Consider the following 22,116-nt stretch of genomic DNA (forward strand, 5'->3'; position numbering starts at 1 on the left):
TACGGTCGCAGGTTCGAATCCTGCCTCGGGCATGGATGTGTGTGACGTCCTTAGATTAGTTAGGTTTAAGTAGTTCTAATTTCTAGGGGACTGATGACCACAGCAGTTAAGTCCCATAGTGCTTAGAGCCATTTGAACCTTGTGTAGTTCAGATCCGTAATTACGTCGTAGCATTATTATCAGGTTTCTATACGCACTAACTGGCTGCGAAGCTTTACCCTAATCTAGTAGTCGGATACTATTGGATTCTTCCTCTTGTTTAAGGGCATTGCTCTCTTCACAAGAGAGCAGTTGTACAATAAGTACAAATACGGTTCACTTTTTTCAACAGTTTTATTTTTCCCACAATAGAGTTTTCTAAAGTAACCCATAGTGCGTCATGTCTGGATTCAACATCGACTTAGTAACACATGGTCAGTTTAAAATACTTTATGTAATGTGTTGTACAGCTTCCTGTACTTTACTACCCTAAATACAAGTAGAACAACCAAAAATACGTTCTAAGTCTTTTGCAGTTCTTTACAGTCCAGAGACGATCAGTATGGTAATGCATGTCGTGAACGCTTAGTTCGTCAAATGCCGCCTGCGATGTGTAGAAACTGAAGATGACCAATATATAGCGGAAAATGGTTATGGTTTTTATCATAATGTGACACATTGTCTAAAATAAAAAAGTACGAGAATATAATACGTCAATACCTCTTCTCCATAGAATGAACATCATGTGTTCCAAAAAAGTTTTTGCGATTTTAGTTTATTGTAGTTTTTATTATGTTGCCTAATAGTCTAGTTCCCTTATTAGTTGACTGCCTAGGTTCAGTTTAAGTTAGTTCAGTGTGTTAGTTGATAGGATGACCTTAAATTCTTAGGCAGAAGCCATGTAGGAGGAAGGTATGAGTGGTCCGTCCCACAATCATTGGCTGGGTTTTGGAAGAATAGATGTCGACGAACCACCGATTGCGCCCGGATGTGAAGTGGTTAAGATGGAGCTGAAAGGGACTGGGAAGGCAGTGTCATCAACGTCAGGGGTGTTTAACAGGGTGTGCGGAGTCGTATACGGTGAGTGTAAATGATATGTAGGACCAGAGAGAAAGCTGCAGCAGGTTGGGCTCTACAGGTATGTCACTTGATCAGTTTGTTTCTACCAGTGCTGTGCTCTCTCAGAGCATCAAAAGGCAATTGTCTGGATGAGATAAATAGATTCCAGTGCCGCTGGTTTGCACACTGTAACTGTGTTCTGTGTAACTCGTGGGACTGAATAAAAATAACAGTTTTCAATTTATTTTTCATTCATTAATAGAACTCATGGGGAATAAGTCCCCAATGTTTCAACGATGAAATTGCATCCGAAGTGCCTGATAAATACAGACGATCATCTCATTCATCGTCTATGCCACATTAGCTCGTGTAAATACCTCACATTCAGGGGGATAACAACCCCTACATTCACAAGGAGAGGCCGGCAGAGCATGAACTTCTAAAAAAAAACTGTGTTCATTGCAAAACTCAGAATCCAAATTGGTCTCTAAGTCGACTCATGTGGAAACGATGCCCTAAAAACACATTTTCATCTGCTACAGTGGTCAGAACTGCAACTTACGTTGCAGCTCTGCATTTAATGATGAGAACGTAGGGAGGATGAGGTTAGTGGAAAGAATCAGTTTTAATATGGGAAATTTCACTCAAGACACCTTGAGAAAAGTCGACGTACAGCGCCTCTCTGTAGCTGAAAAGTCGGTTGAAGACCCGGTAAAGGAAAGAAGGCAGAAGACAAAAAAGCAGAAGAGAAGCCTTGGAGGGAAAGAGGACCCTGATTACAAATCTGGGGCCTTCTTAAGGTATGACATAGGGAAAATCATTAAGTTGAAATTTAAACTGCGTTCATTGAATATTGTGTTTTTTTAAGTTTATATAATTTTTATGAGAGTGAATGAGGGCTAGAATTATGAATTTCAGTCAACTTATTTATATAAATCCAATAAATGTTGTCTCAAGAGTAAATTTTGAAATGCTTAATGTAAGCTGAGATATGGATCGAAGTGCTTGGGATTTTGCATGAATTTTATATTAAACTAGCAGAGTTACAATTAAAAATTGTTGAAGTTTTTCTACTCGAGACACTCAAAATGCCTCATGGAAGAAGTTTATTAGATGTAAAGGGATTAAATAGAGGAATATGTGTAGAAATCTCCTAAATAAAATAGTTCTGAGCACTATGGGACTTAACTGCTGAGGTCATCAGTCCCCTAGAACTTAGAACTACTTAAACCTAACTAACCTAAGGACCTCACACACATCCATGCCTGAGGCAGGATTCGAACCTGCGACCATAGCGGTCGCGCGGTTCCAGACTGTAGCGCCGGCAAATCTCTTGAATAGTTCCTGTGGAAAAAGTACATGCATTATTTTTGAAAATAAAATTTTTACATTCCATGAAAAAAGTTAAATATACTGGGTGTCTCAAAAGATAGTTTATATCTGATGTGTCGAAATCACATAGAGGTTGAAGTCTATAGATAAAATCTTTATTTATTGTTGAAATATACACTTCAGGAATTTATTTCTTTAAAATTATGTCATTTAAACGCAATTCAGCACGGCTACAACACTCTTTTAAACGATGAATAAAAGTTTGCATGACTGCCCGGCATGTAGACACTGGCATGACTACCACTTCGCTACGGAAATTTTCTTACAGTTGCCCCGGGGCAGTCGGATTATTGACATATACTGTAGATTTGACATATTCCCATAAGAGAAAAAAATCGTGGGGCTCAAATCTGGACTGCTTGGGGCAATTTATGTCACGCCTCCTGGAGATCAATTGGCAGTATAGACGCCTTGGACGTGCGTGCTGTGACTCTGTCTTGCAGAAACAGTGTTCTTTGGTTATAACCAGGAGAGTATGGCAATTCAGGCACCAAAAAACGTTTAACATCGTCATATAACGTTCTGACTTCACTGTAACTGTACACGACCACTCTCGTCCTCGAAAAAGTACCGGCCAATTATTCCTCGAGTCGACATCGTAGCCCGTAAAGTAATTTTTTTGTGAATGAAAGTGTTTATCACGCTTCCATTTAGTATTAGTTGCTCTCCAGCAGCAGCAATTTTGCTTATCGACCTGACGTTCAGGTGAAAACGAGCCTCGTCAGGAAACAAGATGATGTTAAATGAAGGGCTCTCTGTCATATCATTAACGAACTACAGCCTATATACGGCATCCTGAGTATTCAATTGTTGCACCAATTGAATTTTGTAAGCGTGTATTTTGAGGTCTTTTTGCAGAATTCGGTGCAGTGATAATGTATGCACGTTTAAAGAACTTGTTCGCTTACAAATGGGGAGGTTAAGATCGCCACGAACAGACCGATTTACATTCTCAACAGATTCGCTCGTTTTTGGTGACCTTGGTCGCTTGATTTGGGTTTGATCAGTGTTGAACTGGTCTCCTCAAACGTTTTGATCCATTTCCGGATAAGGGGACATTTGAAGTATCAATTACACTATGCAATCCACGATCATTGCAAAATTTCCTTCGTGCTACAGTCACCGAATCACCTTTTTTGTAAAATTCTCGCGCACAGAACGTGCGTCCGCTTCCGAGAATCTCTCCAAATCGACGGAAGCGATGAACGTAGCCCCACTCTCCTCCGACTTGTAGCGCATGCTCAGAGACCTCTTCATATATGAACTTTCTTTAGAGATACCCTATATATAATTCAAGGTTCAAATGGCTCTGAGCACTATGGGACTTAACATCTATGGTCATCAGTCCCCTAGAACTTAGAACTACTTAAACCTAACTATCCTAAGGACATCACACAACACCCAGTCATCACGAGGCAGAGAAAATCCCTGACCCCGCCGGGAATCGAACCCGGGAACCCGGGCGTGGGAAGCGAGAACGCTACCGCACGACCACGAGCTGCGGACTATAATTCAAGGAACTTAACAATAAACGTGTTAATCTTATGTAAAGCATGGTCCAAATTTCATTGCCGTATCTTCAAATTTGTGGATTTGGTGCATCTTTTAAATAGTGTGTGTTTTTCATGACCTTCCCCCCTTGATCGAGTTACTACAGTGGTTGTTTTTTCCGTTAATCTGTGGAAATCAGAGTATTTACGAAACAGCACAGCAGTGGCACGTCTTTACAGAACAGTTAGCGGACACACGGCAGAACAGCAGAGCCAGAGAGCGCCTACCGGCCTGATGTGGAGCAGCCTGCCGGAGCACATCGTTGGCGGCGGTCATCTCCTCGTCCAGCGGCAGCGTGGCCGTGGGGCTGGGTGTGGCTGCGGGGGTGGCATCGGGAGTGGGGGTGGGGGCCGCCTCTGGTGGCGCCGCGGGGCTCGAACCGCGGTCCGCCGCTACGGCGGCCGCCTGCCGCAGCTCGCGCAGCACCTCGTTCATTAGCCGGCGGGCTTCGCTGTCAGACGTCTCCACTGAAAAACACCGCGCCGCTCACTACACATCGAATGCCAAATTCAGCAACGCCGTCACACTACTAATGTTACATTCCGAACAAGAACGCCCATATGATAGTTTCTGGGGTGGTCTAGACATGAGGATTAGGGTATTTTTAAAATTTTGGAAGCGAATGGGGACTTGTAAGTAGCCATAAAAAATTCCAAATCCGACCCTGTTAAAACATACATAATGCCACATTTTAAATCATTTCTTGAAAGACTAAAACTTAAACTAAAAATTAAAAAAAGACACAAATAGCCTCTAAAAAGTAAAAAAAAAATGTTTGCCCCTTTAAGTTTAACGGAAGTAGCTATAGTCTCATCCGAGCGTCATCCCGTCGGGGAACCGCTAAATAAGTAAATAAAAAAAAGAAGTTTACAGCAACTACCCGTACTAGAACAGAATATTTTCATTATTGCTGGGTATAAGTCTCTTCTGTTTGTCGCCATCTGTTCCAGGTTGCATGTCATGCGTCCACACCTCAGAATAGCCAGTGAAGTTATAATTACTTATTATACAAAATATGAAAACCAATTCATCTTTAATTAGCGAAACATTCTTAAAAATGGAATTACCTATGTATTTTATATCATATTTTTACACAATTACGTATGAACTTTATTTTATGCATTAATCTACCTTACAAGTTGTGTGTTCTGCAGTAGCCTGTGGTTACTGCATTAACTCACGCTTCATTAAACCGCGAGCGCGGGTTGCGCGGTGCGCGGTATGTGGCGAGCGGGGCGGGCAGTCGCGTGACGGCAGGCGTCGTTGACGATCAGGTCTATATTGCGAATTTTTCGGAATAAATTAATTGACGCTTAGACTCAACTATTTGATACTGTTGTTTTGATATTTACCTACTATGTCTAGTTACCTTACTTGTATTTAAATTTCAAACTTTGTCATTTTTATATGTATGCTGTTTTTATTTTATTTACTTAGCGATCCCCCTAAGCGACGGCACTTGTGTTAAAAACTTGCTAGTTATATTAAAACTAAAGGGGCAATACATTTTTTACTTTTTAGAGGATTTTTATGTCTTTTCTTTAATTTTAATTTAAGTTTTATGTCATGGTTTTTAAACTTCGTATTTCACTAGCAGACAATGTACGATCGACACTCTCTCCCCACATTCACACGGATACTTTCCGGGGAGAAACACGGAACTATGACGTGAGGTCTTCTCACTTAAGCGATTTTCTTTTTTTAATTCACATATATATTCATCGATTATATTTTAGTATATATTTAGCTAATTTAAGTAACATAGACAATAGGCAGTGGCGATAATTCCAAAAAAAGTCGGAAGAAAGTGTGCTGCCATTGCGCTGTTCTGCAGTAGGCTGTCTAAACTATCAGGAAAAAATCGTTTGCTTTTTAGTACTGAATTGTAGACCTCAAACAGATATACAAAAAAGTCTGCGAGAGCGAATGTTTATCTTTTACAGCTGAATCACAATCACCTTTTTTTTGCTTTGTAGCTGCTGGAATTAGCGACTTCAAAATCGAAAAACCATCATTGGTGGTCAACTGTAAAAGATGAACATTTTTCTCTCGGACTTTTATATAGATCTTTTTGAGTTCTACGTAACTTGATTTAGCTCTTACACTATGTGATCAAAAGTATCCAGACACCCCCAAAAACATACGTTTTTCATATTAGGTGCGTTGTGCTGCCACCTACTGCCAGGTACTCCACATCAGCGACCTCAGTAGTCATTAGACATCGTGAGAGAGAAGAATGGGGCGCTCAGCAGAACTCACGGACTTCGAACATGGTCAGGTGATTGGGTGTCACTTGTGTCACACGTTTGTACGCAAGATTTCCACACTCCTAAACATACCTAGGTCCCCTGTTTCCGATGTGATAGTGAAGTGGAAACGTGAAGGGACACGTACAACACAAAAGTATACAAGCTGACCTTGTCTGTTGACTGACAGAGACCACCAACAGTTGAAGACGGTCGTAATGTGTAATAGGCAGACTTCTATCCAGACCATCACACAGGAATTCTAAACTGCATCAGGATCTACTGCAAGTACTACGACAGTTAGGCAGGAGGCGAGAAAACTTAAGATTTCATGGTTGAGCAGCTGCTCATAAGCCACACATCGCGCCGGTAAATGCCAAACGATGCCTCGCTTGGTGTAAGGTGCGTAAACATTGGACGATTGAACAGTGCAAAAACATTGTGTGGAGTGACGAATCATGGTACACAATGTGGCGATCTGATGGCAGGGTGTGGGTATGGCGAATACCCGGTGAACATCATCTGCAGTATGTGTAGTGCCAACAGTAAAATTCAGAGGCGGTGGTGTTATGCTGTGGTCGAGTTTTTCATGGAGGGGACTTGCATCCCTTGTTGTTTTGCGTGGCACTATCACAGCACAGGCCTACATTGATGTTTTAAGCACCTTCTTGCTTCCCACTGCTGAAGAGCAATTTGGGGATGGCGATTGCATCTTTCAACACGATCGAGCACCTGTTCATAGTGCACGGAACGTGGCGGAGTGGTTAGACGACAATGACATCCCTGTAATGGACTGGCCTGCACAGAGTCCTGCCCTGAAACCTATAGAACACCTTTGGAATGTTTTGGAACGCCGACTTCGTACCAGGCCTCAACGACCGACATCGATACTTCTCCTCAACGCAGCACTGCTTGAAGAATGGGGTGCCATTCCCCAAGAAACCTTCCAGCACCTGATTGAACGTATGCCTCCGATAGTGAAAGCTGTCACCATACAGAATTCCAGCATTACCGATGGAGGGCGCCACGAACTTGTAAGTCATTTTCAGCCAGGTATCCGAATAATTTTGATCACATAGTGTTTGTATTATGGAGCGTATATCAAGAAAGTGCACTGGCAGAAAACATTTTTACTTTATTTTGTTGATGAAATTTAAACGTCTGAACAGACTTTCAGGGAAAACAGCTAAGAACCATTCCGATCAAACTAGCTTTCAAATAAAAATAAACTATATTAAAATCGGACTTTTACTTTGAGTCTAAGATAATGCCACTGGCACGTACACACGTTAAACATTTAACACGCCTCTGTTTGCGTCGGGATTTAAAAGCACTTCATTCATAATATTTTTTGAACTGTAGTCTTCTTTTTAAAATCAAGTTATTTGCCAAGGTTGCTACGTTAATACAGTGACTGGGTTTCTAGTTTCGGCAATATGTATTGCCATCTTCAGGTCTACAAAAAGACAATATATCGAAGTTCCACGCTTACAATCATAAAAAGAAAGGTAGTACGGTATACACAACAGCTCAGTGACAAAAATTACATACCCATAAAACTAGAAAGTGATAGTTATATCACATAATGCGTCACACTAGTACTATACAATATCATGTAACATAGTAATTCTCATAAAGTTCTGCTCATATGGACGGATACAATGCAAAGTCAACCGGTAATAACGAATACCTCTAATAGTCGAAACATTTTTAATATAAAATTACTATAAAATGGGTCAAGATGTACTACCATAATGTACATGCAACTTAGAGTACGAATGGCGCGAACAAGAGAGACGCATGCCACATTTTGTATGGTACGCTTTTGTTTAAAATTTTATGAGAGTTACCATTTTACAGCATATTGTGTAGTGTTTCTCTGACAGAGTGCTGTACTCATTATGTGATGTAACTACCACTGTCTGGTTTTATGGGTATGTAATTTTTGTCATTGAGCTATTGTGTGTGCCCTACTACATTATTTGTATGATTGAAAGCCTCTAACCTCGGCATGTTGTCTTTTCATAGATCTGAGGACGGCAATTAATATTGACGAAAAAAATAATCCAATAATTGTGTTAACGTAGCGATCTTGGCAAATAAATTTGTTTTCAAAAGAAGACTACAATGCGAAATTATAGGTTGCCTCCGGCACTGAATGATCATGTTAGATAACCATATTTTTTCTCTTCCCCTGAGAGCTAGGAGAAGGATGGCTGTACCCCCCACCCCTTCCATGCTCCTGTGGATGGGTGCGTTTGACTCTGAACGAAAATCTATGAACACTCGCTCTCATTACTTCGCTTTCACTTGGAGTGCAATTTGGGATGAAAATAGAAGGCTGGTTCTAGCTACTGATTAGCTGAACTATTAATTACAAATAACAGGTTAAAATTCACCAGTTATAACCAGGTAATACGTTCTAGAAACCTATTAATTCCAGAATGAGATTTTCACTCTGCAGCGGAGTGTGCGCTGATATGAAACTTCCTGGCAGATTAAAACTGTGTGCCCGACCGAGACTCGAACTCGGGACCTTTGCAAAGGTAAGCACCTTTGCAAAGGTCCCGAGTTCGAGTCTCGGTCGGGCACACAGTTTTAATCTGCCAGGAAGTTTCATATCAGCGCACACTCCGCTGCAGAGTGAAAATCTCATTCTGGAAACATCCCCCAGGCTGTGGCTAAGCCATGTCTCCGCAATATCCTTTCTTTCAGGAGTGCTAGTTCTGCAAGGTTCGCAGGAGAGCTTCTGTAAAGTTTGGAAGGTAGGAGACGAGGTACTGGCAGAAGTAAAGCTGTGAGTACCGGGCGTGAGTCGTGCTTCGGTAGCTCAGTTGGTAGAGCACTTGCCCGCGGAAGGCAAAGGTCCCGAGTTCGAGTCTCGGTCGGGCACACAGTTTTAATCTGCCAGGAAGTTTCAACCTATTAATTGTTTAATAGGTTCAACTACACTGAAAAGAGCAATGATGGGCAATCAATAAGTAATGCAAGACTTTTTTTTCGAAAATGGGCTCGTTTCATTCGGAACTCCAGATACATCGTACTATTCCCACTCTTTAGGCTACAAAATCGTATTGTTCAATGTAATCTCAATTCAATGCGACGGCCTTACGCTACCTTATTGGGTGTTACCGTATGCCGGCACGGTATCACGCTACTTGTCGATGCCGGACCAACGTCTTGCTACATCAGTAACCTCCTCATCTTCCACGTATTGCTTCTCGCGGAGTGCATACTTCATTGTGGCAGCAGATGAAAATCAAAAGGTGCGAATTCAAACATTGCAGGAGTCACAGCTTTGTGCGGCCGGCACGCGTGAAATTGGACAGGTTTGTGCGATCTTGTTGCGATGACGACAGACGCCTCGGCCAAAGAGTCAAACCGCTTTTGTACACTGCCAGGTCTCTGTACACATTCTGCAAGCGCCTCTGAATATCTGCGACGCTCTGGTTTCCCGCCAAAAGAAACTCAATGACAGCTCTTTGCTTGGAACTCACCTACATTACAGACGCCATTTTGAAGGGTATGTAAAGCGCTGCGTTCTATCAGAAATTCATGAAACTATAGTGGCTGAAGCAGGAATATTCCACGATGTCCCACAACGAATTCCGGATTTCTTCAATTGAAACTAGCCGAGAAAAAAATGTGTAGCATTGTTTACTGAACGACGACGGTGTTGCCGCAGTGGTGCAACCGGTTCCCATCAGATGATCGAAGTTAAGCGCTGTCGGTTTGGGTTAGCACTTGGATGGGTGACCATCTGGTCTTAGCACTTGGATGGGTGACCATCTGGTCTGCCGAGCGCTTTTGGCAAACGAGGTGTTCTCAGCCCTTATGAGGCAAACTGAGGGGCTACTTGACTGAGAAGTAGCGGCTCCGGTCTTGTAAACTGACATACGGCCGGGAGAGCGGTGTGCTGATCACATGCCCCTCCATATCTTCATCCAGTGACGCCTGTGGGCTGAGGATGACACGGCGGTCGGTCGGCACCATTGGGCCTTCATGGCCTGTTCAGGTGGAGTTTACAACGTACTAATTGAACGCCCCTCGCAGTTTGCGAACGGGTGCAACGTTTTCTAAGTATTTTTTGTGGCTGAGTAAATCATTTTGAATTTGGATTTATGTAAGATTAACCGAAGATACAATTTTGAACTAATAAAAGCAGTAATCACAGCTTGAACAGAGGAATGGTGGTACTGCATGCGCAGTGGAATAGCATAACCCCGTCAGCTGTTGCAGAAGGGACATATTAGGTCATTCAAAAAGAAATGAGCCGGGAGTTGTAAAATGAAAACCACTGAACGTATCGTAAAGCCATTGCCTAAGGCAGGAAGTCTGGTCCCTGTAAGAGCGATGAGGCCTCGAATTCATCGCTAGAGGGACATGGGCGCACACCCACGTGACGACAAACGGAGCACCTGCACGCATCAATAGTCCAGTGCACTCAGTCGTGTTGCAAACAGAAGAATGGAGGGATTGATAGACGAGCAAAGGTGTGCAACGCATTTTCTTGCAGCGGAAGGAGTGCGAGGAACATAAATTCATCGAAGACTGGTACAAATGTACGGAGAGCACTGATCGTCCCTTGCAATTCCGACACTCACAAGGGAACCTCCCCATCGCACCCCCCTCAGATTTAGTTATAAATTGGCACAGTGGATAGGCCTTGAAAAACTGAACACAGATCAATCGAGAAAACAGGAAGAAGTTGTGTGGAACTATGAAAAAAATAAGCAAAATATGCAAACTGAGTAGTCCATGTTCAACTTAGGCAACATCAAGGACAGTATTAGCTCAGGAGCGCCGTGGTCCTGTGGTTAGCGTGAGCAGCTGCGGACCGAGAGGTCCTCGGTTCAAGTCTTCCCTCGAGTGAAAAGTTTGCTTTCTTTATTTTCGCAAAGTTATGATCTGTCCGTTCGTTCATTGACGTCTCTGTTCACTGTAATAAGTTTCGTGTCTCCTCCACAGGAAAACACGTCCGATATATTCTATACGACACTGGTGACGGCATGTGCGTCACATGACAAGAATATGTTGTCGACCCACCTAACTTGTACACTTGGCGAATGAGTAAAGAGATTCTTCTACCTTGCCTGATTTAGGTTTTCTTGTGGATGTGATAATCACTCCCAAAAAAGTGATGAAAACATACGAGTTTGTCACATAAACTGAAAATAAAAAATTAAACTTTTCACTCGAGGGAAGACTTGAACAAAGGACCTCTCTTTCCGCAGTTGCTCACGCTAACCACAGGACCACGGCGCTCCTGAGCTCACAGTATCCTTAATGTTGCCTATCTTGCGCATGGACTAATCAGTTTGTATATTTTGCATATTTTGTTTGATAGTTCCACACAACTTCTTCCTGTTTTCTCGATTGATCTGTGTTCAGTTTTTCAAGGCCTATCCGCTGTGCCAACTTATAACTAAATCTCAGGGGGGTGCAATGGGGAGGTTCCCTTGTCAGTGCGATTGCTGGGGTAATGGTTGCCACTGCAACTCCGCGGTCCTCAATAATGACCGCACCACCTACTGGACAATGGTATCGATAATGCGATGTGGCGTTCCAGATCGTGCATCGTCGGCTAACGACATCCGTCCTTCCTTGAATCGCTTGTGCCACGCCTTGACCCTTGCAACGAACAGGCAATGCTCTTCATACACTTGTGCCATTCTCTGATGAATTTCCGTTCCCCGCACTCCTTTCGTTGTCGGGGAATGCACTGCACATCGTAGCTCCTTCATGTCTGCGTCTGCCATCCGAGAACAACTAATGGACTCACTACAACATTCTGCGTCATCCCGCATCAATGGTCGAAGACTGCCAAAGAATGGCGACGCATTGTGTTTAGAGATGAATTGCGGTTCTGTACTACTCCGGATGATCATCGTCGGCTAGTATGGTAGGGATATGAGGAAAAGTCCCATTTTTCCAGTGTTTTGGAGAGGCAGTCCTGGCACAATGGTGTGAGACACCATCGTGTAGGGCAGGGCTTCACAACATACGTGCTCGCGGAGCAAGCTGTGAGCAACAAGGCGCGAGCACGGAGCAGCGCGAGCACGCTACCCCCACTGCCGGACCAGAGCGGAGAGTGGGGAGAGTCACGTGGGGTACACAACAGCTGCCGCCAGTCAATGTAAATCCGCGGCCACCTGAAGGGATATCACTCACGAATTATTACTGCAACAAATGAAACAAATAAATGAGAATGTACACGTGCCACATAATTTTATTAGCTTAGTGTATGCCTCTACCATCTGTAGACACTGAAACTAAAGAATTCCACGACAATCCTATATTTTCAACACTTTCTTCAACACTACTTAAAATATCACCTCCGGTTGTAGTGTTCTTCACGGCTACTACATCGAGGAGCTCCTCCCTCACCTGAAGATCTCTGTTAACACCTCTAATAAATATGGCAAGCTGTGCTGTTCCAGTGATATCAACACTTTCGTCCAGAGCTAGAGAATACGCCTTAAAATCTTAACAGATATTTGCAAGCTGGCTCTGGACGTCGTCTGCCATGTCCTGTATGCGACGCATAATGGTCATGTTAGATAATGGCACAATCCGAAACTATTCAACTTGAGATGGACACAAATGTTCCGCTGCAACTACCAAACATTCTTTTATTAAATCGCCATCAGTTAAGGGGCGCAGGGATTTTGCTAAAATCAAAGCAATTTTGTAACCCATTCTGAGAGCTGCCTCAGTTGATTTCTCTTCGTCGTCCAGATCTTCTTCGGATAGCTTCCTTTCATGTTTAATAACTTCCTGTGCACGATCTGGTCAATCACATTTTCCACGTCCATAGTCTTTCGCGTGGTACGACATATAATGTCGCTACAAATTAAATTTCGTAAAAGAATTCAGCGTTTTGTGACATACTAAACATTTTGCAACACCATCTTTTTCAGTAAACAGATACAATTCCTCCCAATGGGGGTTGAACTGCGAAAGCATGGTTGGGGTTACACAACGGCGACTGCACATGATTCTTAACCAGCAAAGTGACTGTTAAGAGCTGATCGTAGTACTTTAAACGTTACACAGTCGGCGCGAATTCAATAGGCACGCTGCGGCCCTATTCAAACGTGCGCGCGCATTTCCCCTCCCTCCCCTCCCACCGTACTCCGCGACCTTGCAGCTGCTCGCGAGCACGTGCCTGAGCAGACGCGAGTACTCGCGCTCAAAACCGGCCAGTTGTTAAGCCCTGGTGTAGGGCATCACGGGTGCTAATAAGTGGTACACAGGCAGCATAACGATATTGAAAGGTGGCTACACTGAGTCACAGCGCCAGAGATCGCTAGAGAGCATTGTTCCGCCGCCTCCACTGGCAGTGATTATTGAGAACTCGTAGTGGGCAGTGCTTTGGGAGAACTCGTGGTAGTCAGTGCTGAGATGTCGTAGTAAGGAGTGTTTGTTGAGATGAGCTAGTTGGCAGTGCTTGCTGAGATGTGATACTGAAAAGTTCTTGTTGAGATGTGGTAATAGCGAGTCGGTGTGGAGATATATTGTAATGATTAGAGTGATTTTGGTCAATATATGAAGGTAACGAAACTTGATTTATTTTTCATTATTTCCATGTTTTAAATAATGCGTCATTACAGGTTCAGTCAACAAAGCATCTGGCTTGTGTTCTTGGATTAGAATGTAATTCTGGTTCTCTTGAGTAATTATGGTATTTTTATTCTCTTTAATTAATTCAGTATAAATGATATTTAAAATTTCTTGTGTTGTTGAAGAAGAACCGTGCCAGATGCGTACGTTGAGTCATACTTCCACACACAGAACAGTTATACTTGTGCTTTGATTTCGTAGGTTTTATAGTTGCTGGGGACTTAATTAATTAATTGTGTTAATGAAAATTTCCATTTCATTCTTTGTTGTTGTTCTAGCAATCAGATTGCGTAATAATACTAGTCAGGGCCAACCGTTACGAGACTTCGTAACCGAACAGACAGTTACTGAAACAAAAAATTAAAATTATTTTCATTTCATTTAATTAAGCCCCCATGCACGTGGCGACCGCTGCTTCGGATCGTCCCTTGGAATTCTTCTGATTGTAGAAATAGTAGACAGTAGGATTGTTGTAGTAATTTGTAGTTTAGTAATTGTAGTCTATATTGCATGTGTAGATTTGGTAATTGTCATTCTTCTAATGGTATTTTCTTTTGCAAAATTTCATTTCTGTTGTCTTGTCTACGGGTTTGACAATTAGTGCAATCATTTCAATTGTTCGATTAATCGTGTTTGAGGGAAACATTTCGTGTGAATGGTATTGTTGGAGATAAAGTGTCATTGTGTGTAATTTTGATATAGTGACGAGTTTTGTATGTTTTGTAAATGATTACGCGTTCGATGAAAAAGGTGAAAATGATGGATAGTGAGAATGACGAAATTGTTAACATGGCGAACTCGCCAACAGAGGAAAACAGTATCATGAATAATGAAGTGGAAAACAATGTAATAAGTCGAGTAAGTAGTCCGGAACCATTTCAAAATGTTTCGCAATCAAAAAATTTCCAGAATACGAGATTAACGACAGAAGATATGGAGCAGTTGATGAGTGCAATATTAAATTTGGGATCTGACTTAAAAACAAATAGGGAAACAATGGAAACACGGTTACACTCACTGGGATCACAGATACGATCTGAATTTAAAACAGAGATGGGAACTTTACGATCTGAATTAAAAAATGATATGGGAACAATGGAAACACGGTTTGGATCTGAATTAAAAACAGAGATGGGAACTTTGGAAACACGGTTAGATTTACGAATAGGGACATGTTTCAAAAGTATGAAAGATGAATTAAAGAAAGAAATTAGAGAAGAAGTACAACCGATTTTGAATTCTCACAATAATAGATTAATTGCAGTGGAGATTAGACAAAGGGAACAAGATAGAGAACAGGAAGAAAGAGATCGCGTGATAGTACAAAAATTTTCAGAGTTAAATTTACAACGTGCACACGATAAGGAAGAAATATTTGAGAGAATCGAGGAATCCGTACCAAATGACAGAATAAATAATCTAACACAACAATATGAACAGTTAACTACCAAATGTGTCAACACTGAAACCCGAGTCGCGACACTTACGGAAGACGTAAATAAACAGAAAGAAAAAATAGGTGACTTATCGGAAAGAGTTGAGGAAATTTCAGATAAATTGACAAATCTTAGTTTACATGGGGACAGAGATTCTGATGATACGGCTCCATTGCCATTTGCGGACACTGAAGAGTACCAGAACATAAATAAGCATGTTGAAAATCAGGGAAAGTTTAATGAACGCGTTAAAAGGGAAGTTGAGGCATTACGGAAGCAAGTCAAACAAGTTGAAGGCGAAATCGTAGGAAAAGACAGCAGAAGAAATTTAGAATCACAGATAGCAGAGGGCTTTGAAGAAGATAATTTGTTTCATTTACGGGACGCAACAAGAGAGCGCCAGGCGCGCGAACTTGACAATAATCGACATTCAAACTGGGACAGACGCGGTAGGTCTTTGTCGCCACGAGGCGAAAACTTTGACTATAAACACTTTTTGACTGTTCGGAAATTTAAGATCTTCCGTAATTCTAAGAATGACATACATCCATGTGCATGGTTAGATCAATTTATGTATGCACTCCCACCAAATTGGCCACTAAGTCACAAACTGGAATTTATGTGTGGATATTTAGAAAACGAACCGGCGACGCGGATGCGTGCACTCATTAGAGAGTGTAATAATCTGAATGATTTTTATCATGCATTTCTATCGGCATATTGGTCCGAAAACACGCAAGACAGAGTCAAACACAGTCTTATTATGCAGCGTAATTTCAAACAGTCTGAGTTCCGCACACCAGCAGAATATTTTGAAGACATGATTCGAAAGAATCAGTTCCTTTCCAACCCTTACAGCCCGACTGAATTAATTCGCATTTGTTTAACTAAGCTGCCACAATCCATAAGACAAATTGCTTTAGCTGGAAGATGTAAAGACGACATTGAGACTTTTAAGACTTTGTTACAAGAACTTGAGTATGACAACGACGACGGGACTTCTTGTAACTTTTTCAGTAACAGTAATTACGATAGATTTTCAGAGAAAAGGGATAGTGATCGGAATGGGCGTTATATGGGTAATTTTGAGAATGACAGACGTAACAGACAGGACAATAGATACCAGCCTTATGACAATAACAGACGTTCTAACAGAGATTACACAGACAATTATAACAACGGTAATTCGTACCGGAATGATCAATCATACGGAAACAGTAATCGGTATCATCAAGTCAGAAATTATTCATACAATAATAGAAATTCTTACTACAGAAATAACCAGGGTAGTAGATACAACAATAATTTCAGAAGTGACAGTCGAAATTATACAAGAAGTAGTTATGCAGACAGACAGGAAAACAGAAATTTTAATAACAGACACAACCAAGAATTTGCATCTAACAGACAGGAAGGACCCAATTGGCATCCTCCGCGTGACAGAAATTCAGAGAGACAAGTGGAAATAGTAGAAATTGATCCGCGAAATGTCGGAAATAATCAAAGACGTGACGCAAACAATCGACAATGACTAGCAGCTTCGGCTTCTGGCAGCAATATAGACGGTTCAGAAAGTAATGACACTACAACTTTACACTACGTACGCCTGGAAGATATGAGAGACATTTTGCTAGGCGAAAAGGAAAATAATGTAGACGCATTTTTACATCCTGTTATTGAAGTATGTGTGGGTAAGAATAAGTTCACTGCAGTTTTAGATTCTGGGAGCCCATTGAACGTCATTAGTGAATCAGTTTTTCGTATATGTGAAAGAACTATTGCCTGTCCTGTGTTACCTATTTCTAAAACTACAATTCGAGGAGCGATTTCTGGAAAAGGTGTGGAAGTCAAACAACAGACCAACCTAAATTTCATTTGTCAAGGATACGAATTGTCTGCTAATTTTATTATTGTTCCATTACTCAGTACACAGATTATATTAGGTATGGAGTTTCTTAACACACATAAGGCAATTTTGAACTTTAAAGAAGGAAGTGTGAATTTGACTGTTGCCGGAATGCCGAAATGTTTGAAATTTTTCGAGTGTTTAGCAAGATCTGAATCAGATACAAAATGTTTAAGGTTTCTTACTTCTGATGTTTTCGTTGATCATTATGACGACAGTGTGTTTATTCATGACAATGACAATAGATACAGAGACGCGATGGAGGATATAATTAGTAGCGAAGAATTAATTAATGAAAAGGTTAAAAAAGCTGAAGTGCCAGATGACGTTGCAAGAGAAGAGCTGCACCATATTTTGACTTCACATGCTACAGTGTTTAGTCATCACACAGGAACTATACAAGGCTTACAATATTTATTTAAAGTAAAAGAACACACACCATTTCGCGGAAAAACGTACGCTATTCCTTTGGGTTACAGAGACAAGGTTAAGAATGAACTTCAATACATGTTAGATCAGGGCATTATTGAGCCAGCAGTCAGCCCTTATACCAGCCCATTACACGTTGTTCTTAAAAAGGATGGGTCAATTCGTTTGGTTCTGGATTCCAGACAGATAAATAATATTATTATTCCTGAAACTGACCGTCCACAAAATTTAGATGAACTTCTTCAACATTTCCATGGAATTAAAGTTTTATCCACGATTGATATGCGCGCAAGTTTTTGGCAAATAGAACTCCACCCTGATTGTAGAAAATATACTGCCTTTTTAGCCTTTGGTAACTGTTACCAGTTTCGGAAATTGCCGTTTGGACTTACTGTATCTTCTGCAGCATTCATTCGTAGTTTAAATGAAATTTTACCTGTTTATATTCGTGACAATATTACTTCATATGTTGACGACATTCTTATTGCTAAACGTTCTTGGAGTGAACACAACAAAATTTTGGATTCATTATTACGTATTTTTGCAAGAGTTGGCATTACTGTGAACTTAGAAAAATCTGAATTTGGTCGTTCTCAGGTGAAATTTCTCGGTCACATTATTTCTACAGAAGGTATTCTCCCTGATCCAGAGAAGCTAGACGCAATTCGTAATTATGCTGTTCCTACCACAAAACGTGATGTTCGTAGTTTCCTTGGTGTTTGTAATTTTCTTAGACGCTTTGTTAGATTGGACAATTTGGCCACACCTCGTTTATGTGAACTATCTGGAAAGAAATCTAACTGGTGTTGGGATGAAGAAGCTCAGTCAGAATTTGAACAACTTCGTGATGCTTTAGTTGCTGCTCCACTTCTTTCACATCCGGATTTATCTAAAGATTTTTGTTTGGCGACGGACTCATCATACAAGGGCCTAGGTGCACACTTATTTCAAGAGATAGAAGAAAACGGCGTTGTAGTACAGAAGACTATTGCATTTGGAAGTCGTGTTCTCTATAAATCCGAAAAGAATTATTCGATTACGGAACTTGAAGCTTTGGCTGTTGTTTGGGCTTTCACAAAATTTCGCACATTTTTGTTTGGTAGACATACTAAGGTTTACACTGATCACCGAGCTTTGGAATTTCTTATGTCGACAAAATTAACTCATGGCAGATTGTCACGATGGGCGCTGTATCTACAGGAATTTGATTTTAGTATTGTTTACATACAGGGATCTTCAAATATTGTTGCTGATGCTTTATCACGTGCACCTATGGGTTTGAAACAAAGTGCTGAAGAGGGCTGCAAAGAAAACCATTATTGTTTGATGTACATTCAAGGTGTTGCGTTTGAGAACTTTATTTCATCTTCGCTCCAGGACATCGCTAAGGAGCAAAATAAGGATCCAATCTGGAAGGACATTAAGGAGAAGTGGAGGAGAAAGGAAAGCGTAGCGATCAGACAGTATTATTTAGTTCGCAATGACATTCTTTTCAAACGAAAATCGGTCGACAACTCTGTTTGGTTAGTTTGTATTCCTGATGAGTGGGTCAATAAATTGATTTGGTACACACATTTCAGTTATGCGCACTTTGGTCCCAGAAAATGCTTTCATAAATTGCGAGAAAATTGCTACTTCAGTAATATGGAAAAACGTATTCGATCTGTTCTTGCCAAATGCAAATTATGTCAACAGGCTAAGCCGCCAACTGTTTCTCACAGAGCACCGTTGTTTCCTATCATTCCAGCGAAATTAAAGGAGATGGCTGCAGTCGATTTGTTCGGTCCAGTGGTTCGTTCTACTAATGGTTTTGCGTACATTTTCGTAGCAGTGGAATTGACATCAAAATATGTGTGTTTTACACCTTTACGCAAGGCAACAGCTCGTTCAGTATCTAACGCTTTCATCAAACATTTTCTTAAAGAAGTGGGTCATGTTGATAAGGTTATATCAGATAATGGATCACAGTTTCGCTCTAAAATTTGGCTTCGTACTCTACGGCGTCGTAAGATTAAACCAATTTTTATTTCGCTTTTTCACCCTCAATCTAATGCTTCAGAGAGATGGATGAAGGAAATCAATAAATTGTGCCGTCTTTATTGTCATCAGAATCACAGAACTTGGGATCAGTATCTTCATATTTTTCAAAACATTCTGAATGAACTTCCTAATGACTCAACTTCTTTACCGCCTCTATTGATATTAAAAAATAAAGTACCAACAAATCGCATTTCTGAAATCGTTCCTTTTCCACCTTCACGGAAACTGCGGCATTCTGAAGTTGTCAACCTGGCTCTACGAAATATTGCGTCTGCGGCTGCAAGAAGAGAGAAATCAGCTAAACGTCCTGGTCGTTTAAAAACTTTGTCAGTTGGTCAAAAGGTGTTAATTAAGTCTCATCGTTTGTCTCATAAAGGAAAAGGCTTGTGTCGCAAATTTTTTCTGCTTTATAACGGTCCATACAGAATTCGCAAAATTATTCATGATAACACTGTTGAAGTAGAAACTATTAAATCTCGGCGCTCTAAGGGAATACATCACATATCTAACATTAAAATTTTTGTGGAATGACATACTTTTGAAAAACCAACAGTTATACGTAAACATGCGGAGAATGCAAGGATACCGCGCCGTGTTCCGGCGGCGGCACATACTCAAAGCAACAGTCAAGTCTGCGCGGCGCACAAGGCTGTCGTTGACCGCAAACAATTACTTCCTACGTCACGCGCCTACAGCTGATCGAGCGCTCGGTGCGAATGCACTGACAGCCGTAAACAAATACACAGTCTAATTTCTCCGACTAAATTCTGTATAAAGCTATGGTTACTTTATAAATTATGTTATTAACGTTCAGTATTTTTCAGGATACGGTTGTGTAAAATATTTAAGACCTTCAGGTAAATTCTGTGCGTGTCCGACGTTAAGACGACTTGCTATGGAGAAAATTTCAGGAAGAATATAATTTCGAAAAAAAAAGAAGTAAAAAAACCAAAAAGGTAACGATTAATTGAGTTTATTTTTCAGGTAACATAATTCCACTTAGGTACGTACTTTAGACGTAATTTGCTGCTCGCGATTACGTGATTCATACTTTGTGCTAATTTCATGTTCTATGAATTTACTTGTGAAGCGACGTGCTTGTGCACATTTGCTGATTTTGACAATTATTGATTAATGAACAATGTTATTACTTGTGTATATTATGCATCGCTTGGCTGCTATGCTTTTTCACTGATGTCATATTTTTTAATTATGTGCCTGCTGTGCTTATTTATTTACATTTTAATTGTCACCTGATTAATTGTGCTGATATGGTTACGTATGTAAGTTATACTTTGTGATTTATCTGCTTGCGCCTTCATGTTTACTTATTAAGATTACATATGAACATTTATTTGCTTATGCTGATATGATGCTAATGACTTGTTTATTACGTAAGATATGTGTTTGCTGCTGTGCGTATGGATTGCATATTTACACACTTCTGTTTTGTTGTCATAACTACTCTTCAATTTAGAATATAGAAATGCTGATATACTGTGTACGAACATAGAGTTTAGGTTACACTGTGGTATTAATTATAGATTGTTTGCTTGGCAGAGCCTCGTTGTAGGGATTGTGCTGCATCCACTTGTTGACATTCTGTTCTCTACTGGTATATTTACTCGCTATTGCATGTTTTGCTTACGCTCAGTGCCTTATATTTTTAAGATAGGAAAATGAACTGCTATAATTCGACGAACGACATTAGTACAAGAAACTTCATAGAAGTCACATGAGCTGGAGGTTTTATGGAAGCTGTATAAATTTATGCTAATAGGAAGGAAGCTAACGACGTGACATACCAACACTAGGTTTAGACCATTGACAGTTATTACACTGCATTCTTCGTAAGCAATTGAAATAGGAAGTGACACTTGACACAAGAAATACTCCACATGTTTGCTTCTGCCATGATTCTTGAAGTGGTGTACACACTGTGAAATATTATGATCATTCACACTCCGTAATCGTAATTAATTACTGAGAGTTATTCGAACTAAGTCTGTTAGAGGTCATGTACGCATTTCTTTTATTTAATGATGGACAAGGTAAACAAAATGTATCTTATAATTTATAATGAGTAGCAGATTTGGATCAGATGGATTACACGAGAGGTTGTGTATTGACATTGTGTCTTCGGATTGTATGGGATGATGAATTGAAGTTGCACTAGGATTTTGTCTGTACTTGTTCGAAGAGACTGACTAGAGGAAAGAGTTGTTATGAAAGTGAAATGATATTGGTGCTGAGGTTTATATGTAGACGTAAGAGGTATTATTGAAGTATTAAGATTAAGTGATGATGATGATTATTGGAGTTTTGGTGGATAAGAGGTAAAGTAAGTGAGGAGCATATTTTTCTTGTTCGTCTATATGGAACAAGGAGGATGAAGATGGCAGACTAGAACACTCAAGTAGAAGGAAGATTGCCTACACACACACACTTTGTTATA

At 40.7% G+C, this 22,116-nt stretch overlaps 1 protein-coding gene and 1 non-coding gene across 2 annotated transcripts in view; one reads left to right on the forward strand and one right to left on the reverse strand.

Moving 5' to 3' along the window:
- The window catches only part of LOC126263324 (uncharacterized), a 164,298-nt gene that overhangs the window by 43,379 nt on the left and 98,803 nt on the right, over positions 1 to 22,116 (reverse strand). The window contains exons 7-8 of the mRNA XM_049960413.1: positions 4,362 to 4,448; positions 4,209 to 4,298 (exon numbers count right to left, since the gene is read on the reverse strand). Of these exons, the coding sequence (XP_049816370.1) occupies positions 4,209 to 4,298; positions 4,362 to 4,448 (177 nt within the window). The remainder of the gene's footprint in view (positions 1 to 4,208; positions 4,299 to 4,361; positions 4,449 to 22,116) is intronic.
- Trnap-cgg (transfer RNA proline (anticodon CGG)) lies at positions 9,046 to 9,120 on the forward strand. Its single transcript has one exon. It is a non-coding gene; the product is annotated as a tRNA-Pro (tRNA).

The sequence above is a fragment of the Schistocerca nitens genome, chromosome 6 (assembly GCF_023898315.1).
Source record: "Schistocerca nitens isolate TAMUIC-IGC-003100 chromosome 6, iqSchNite1.1, whole genome shotgun sequence".
NCBI lineage: Eukaryota > Metazoa > Arthropoda > Insecta > Orthoptera > Acrididae > Schistocerca > Schistocerca nitens.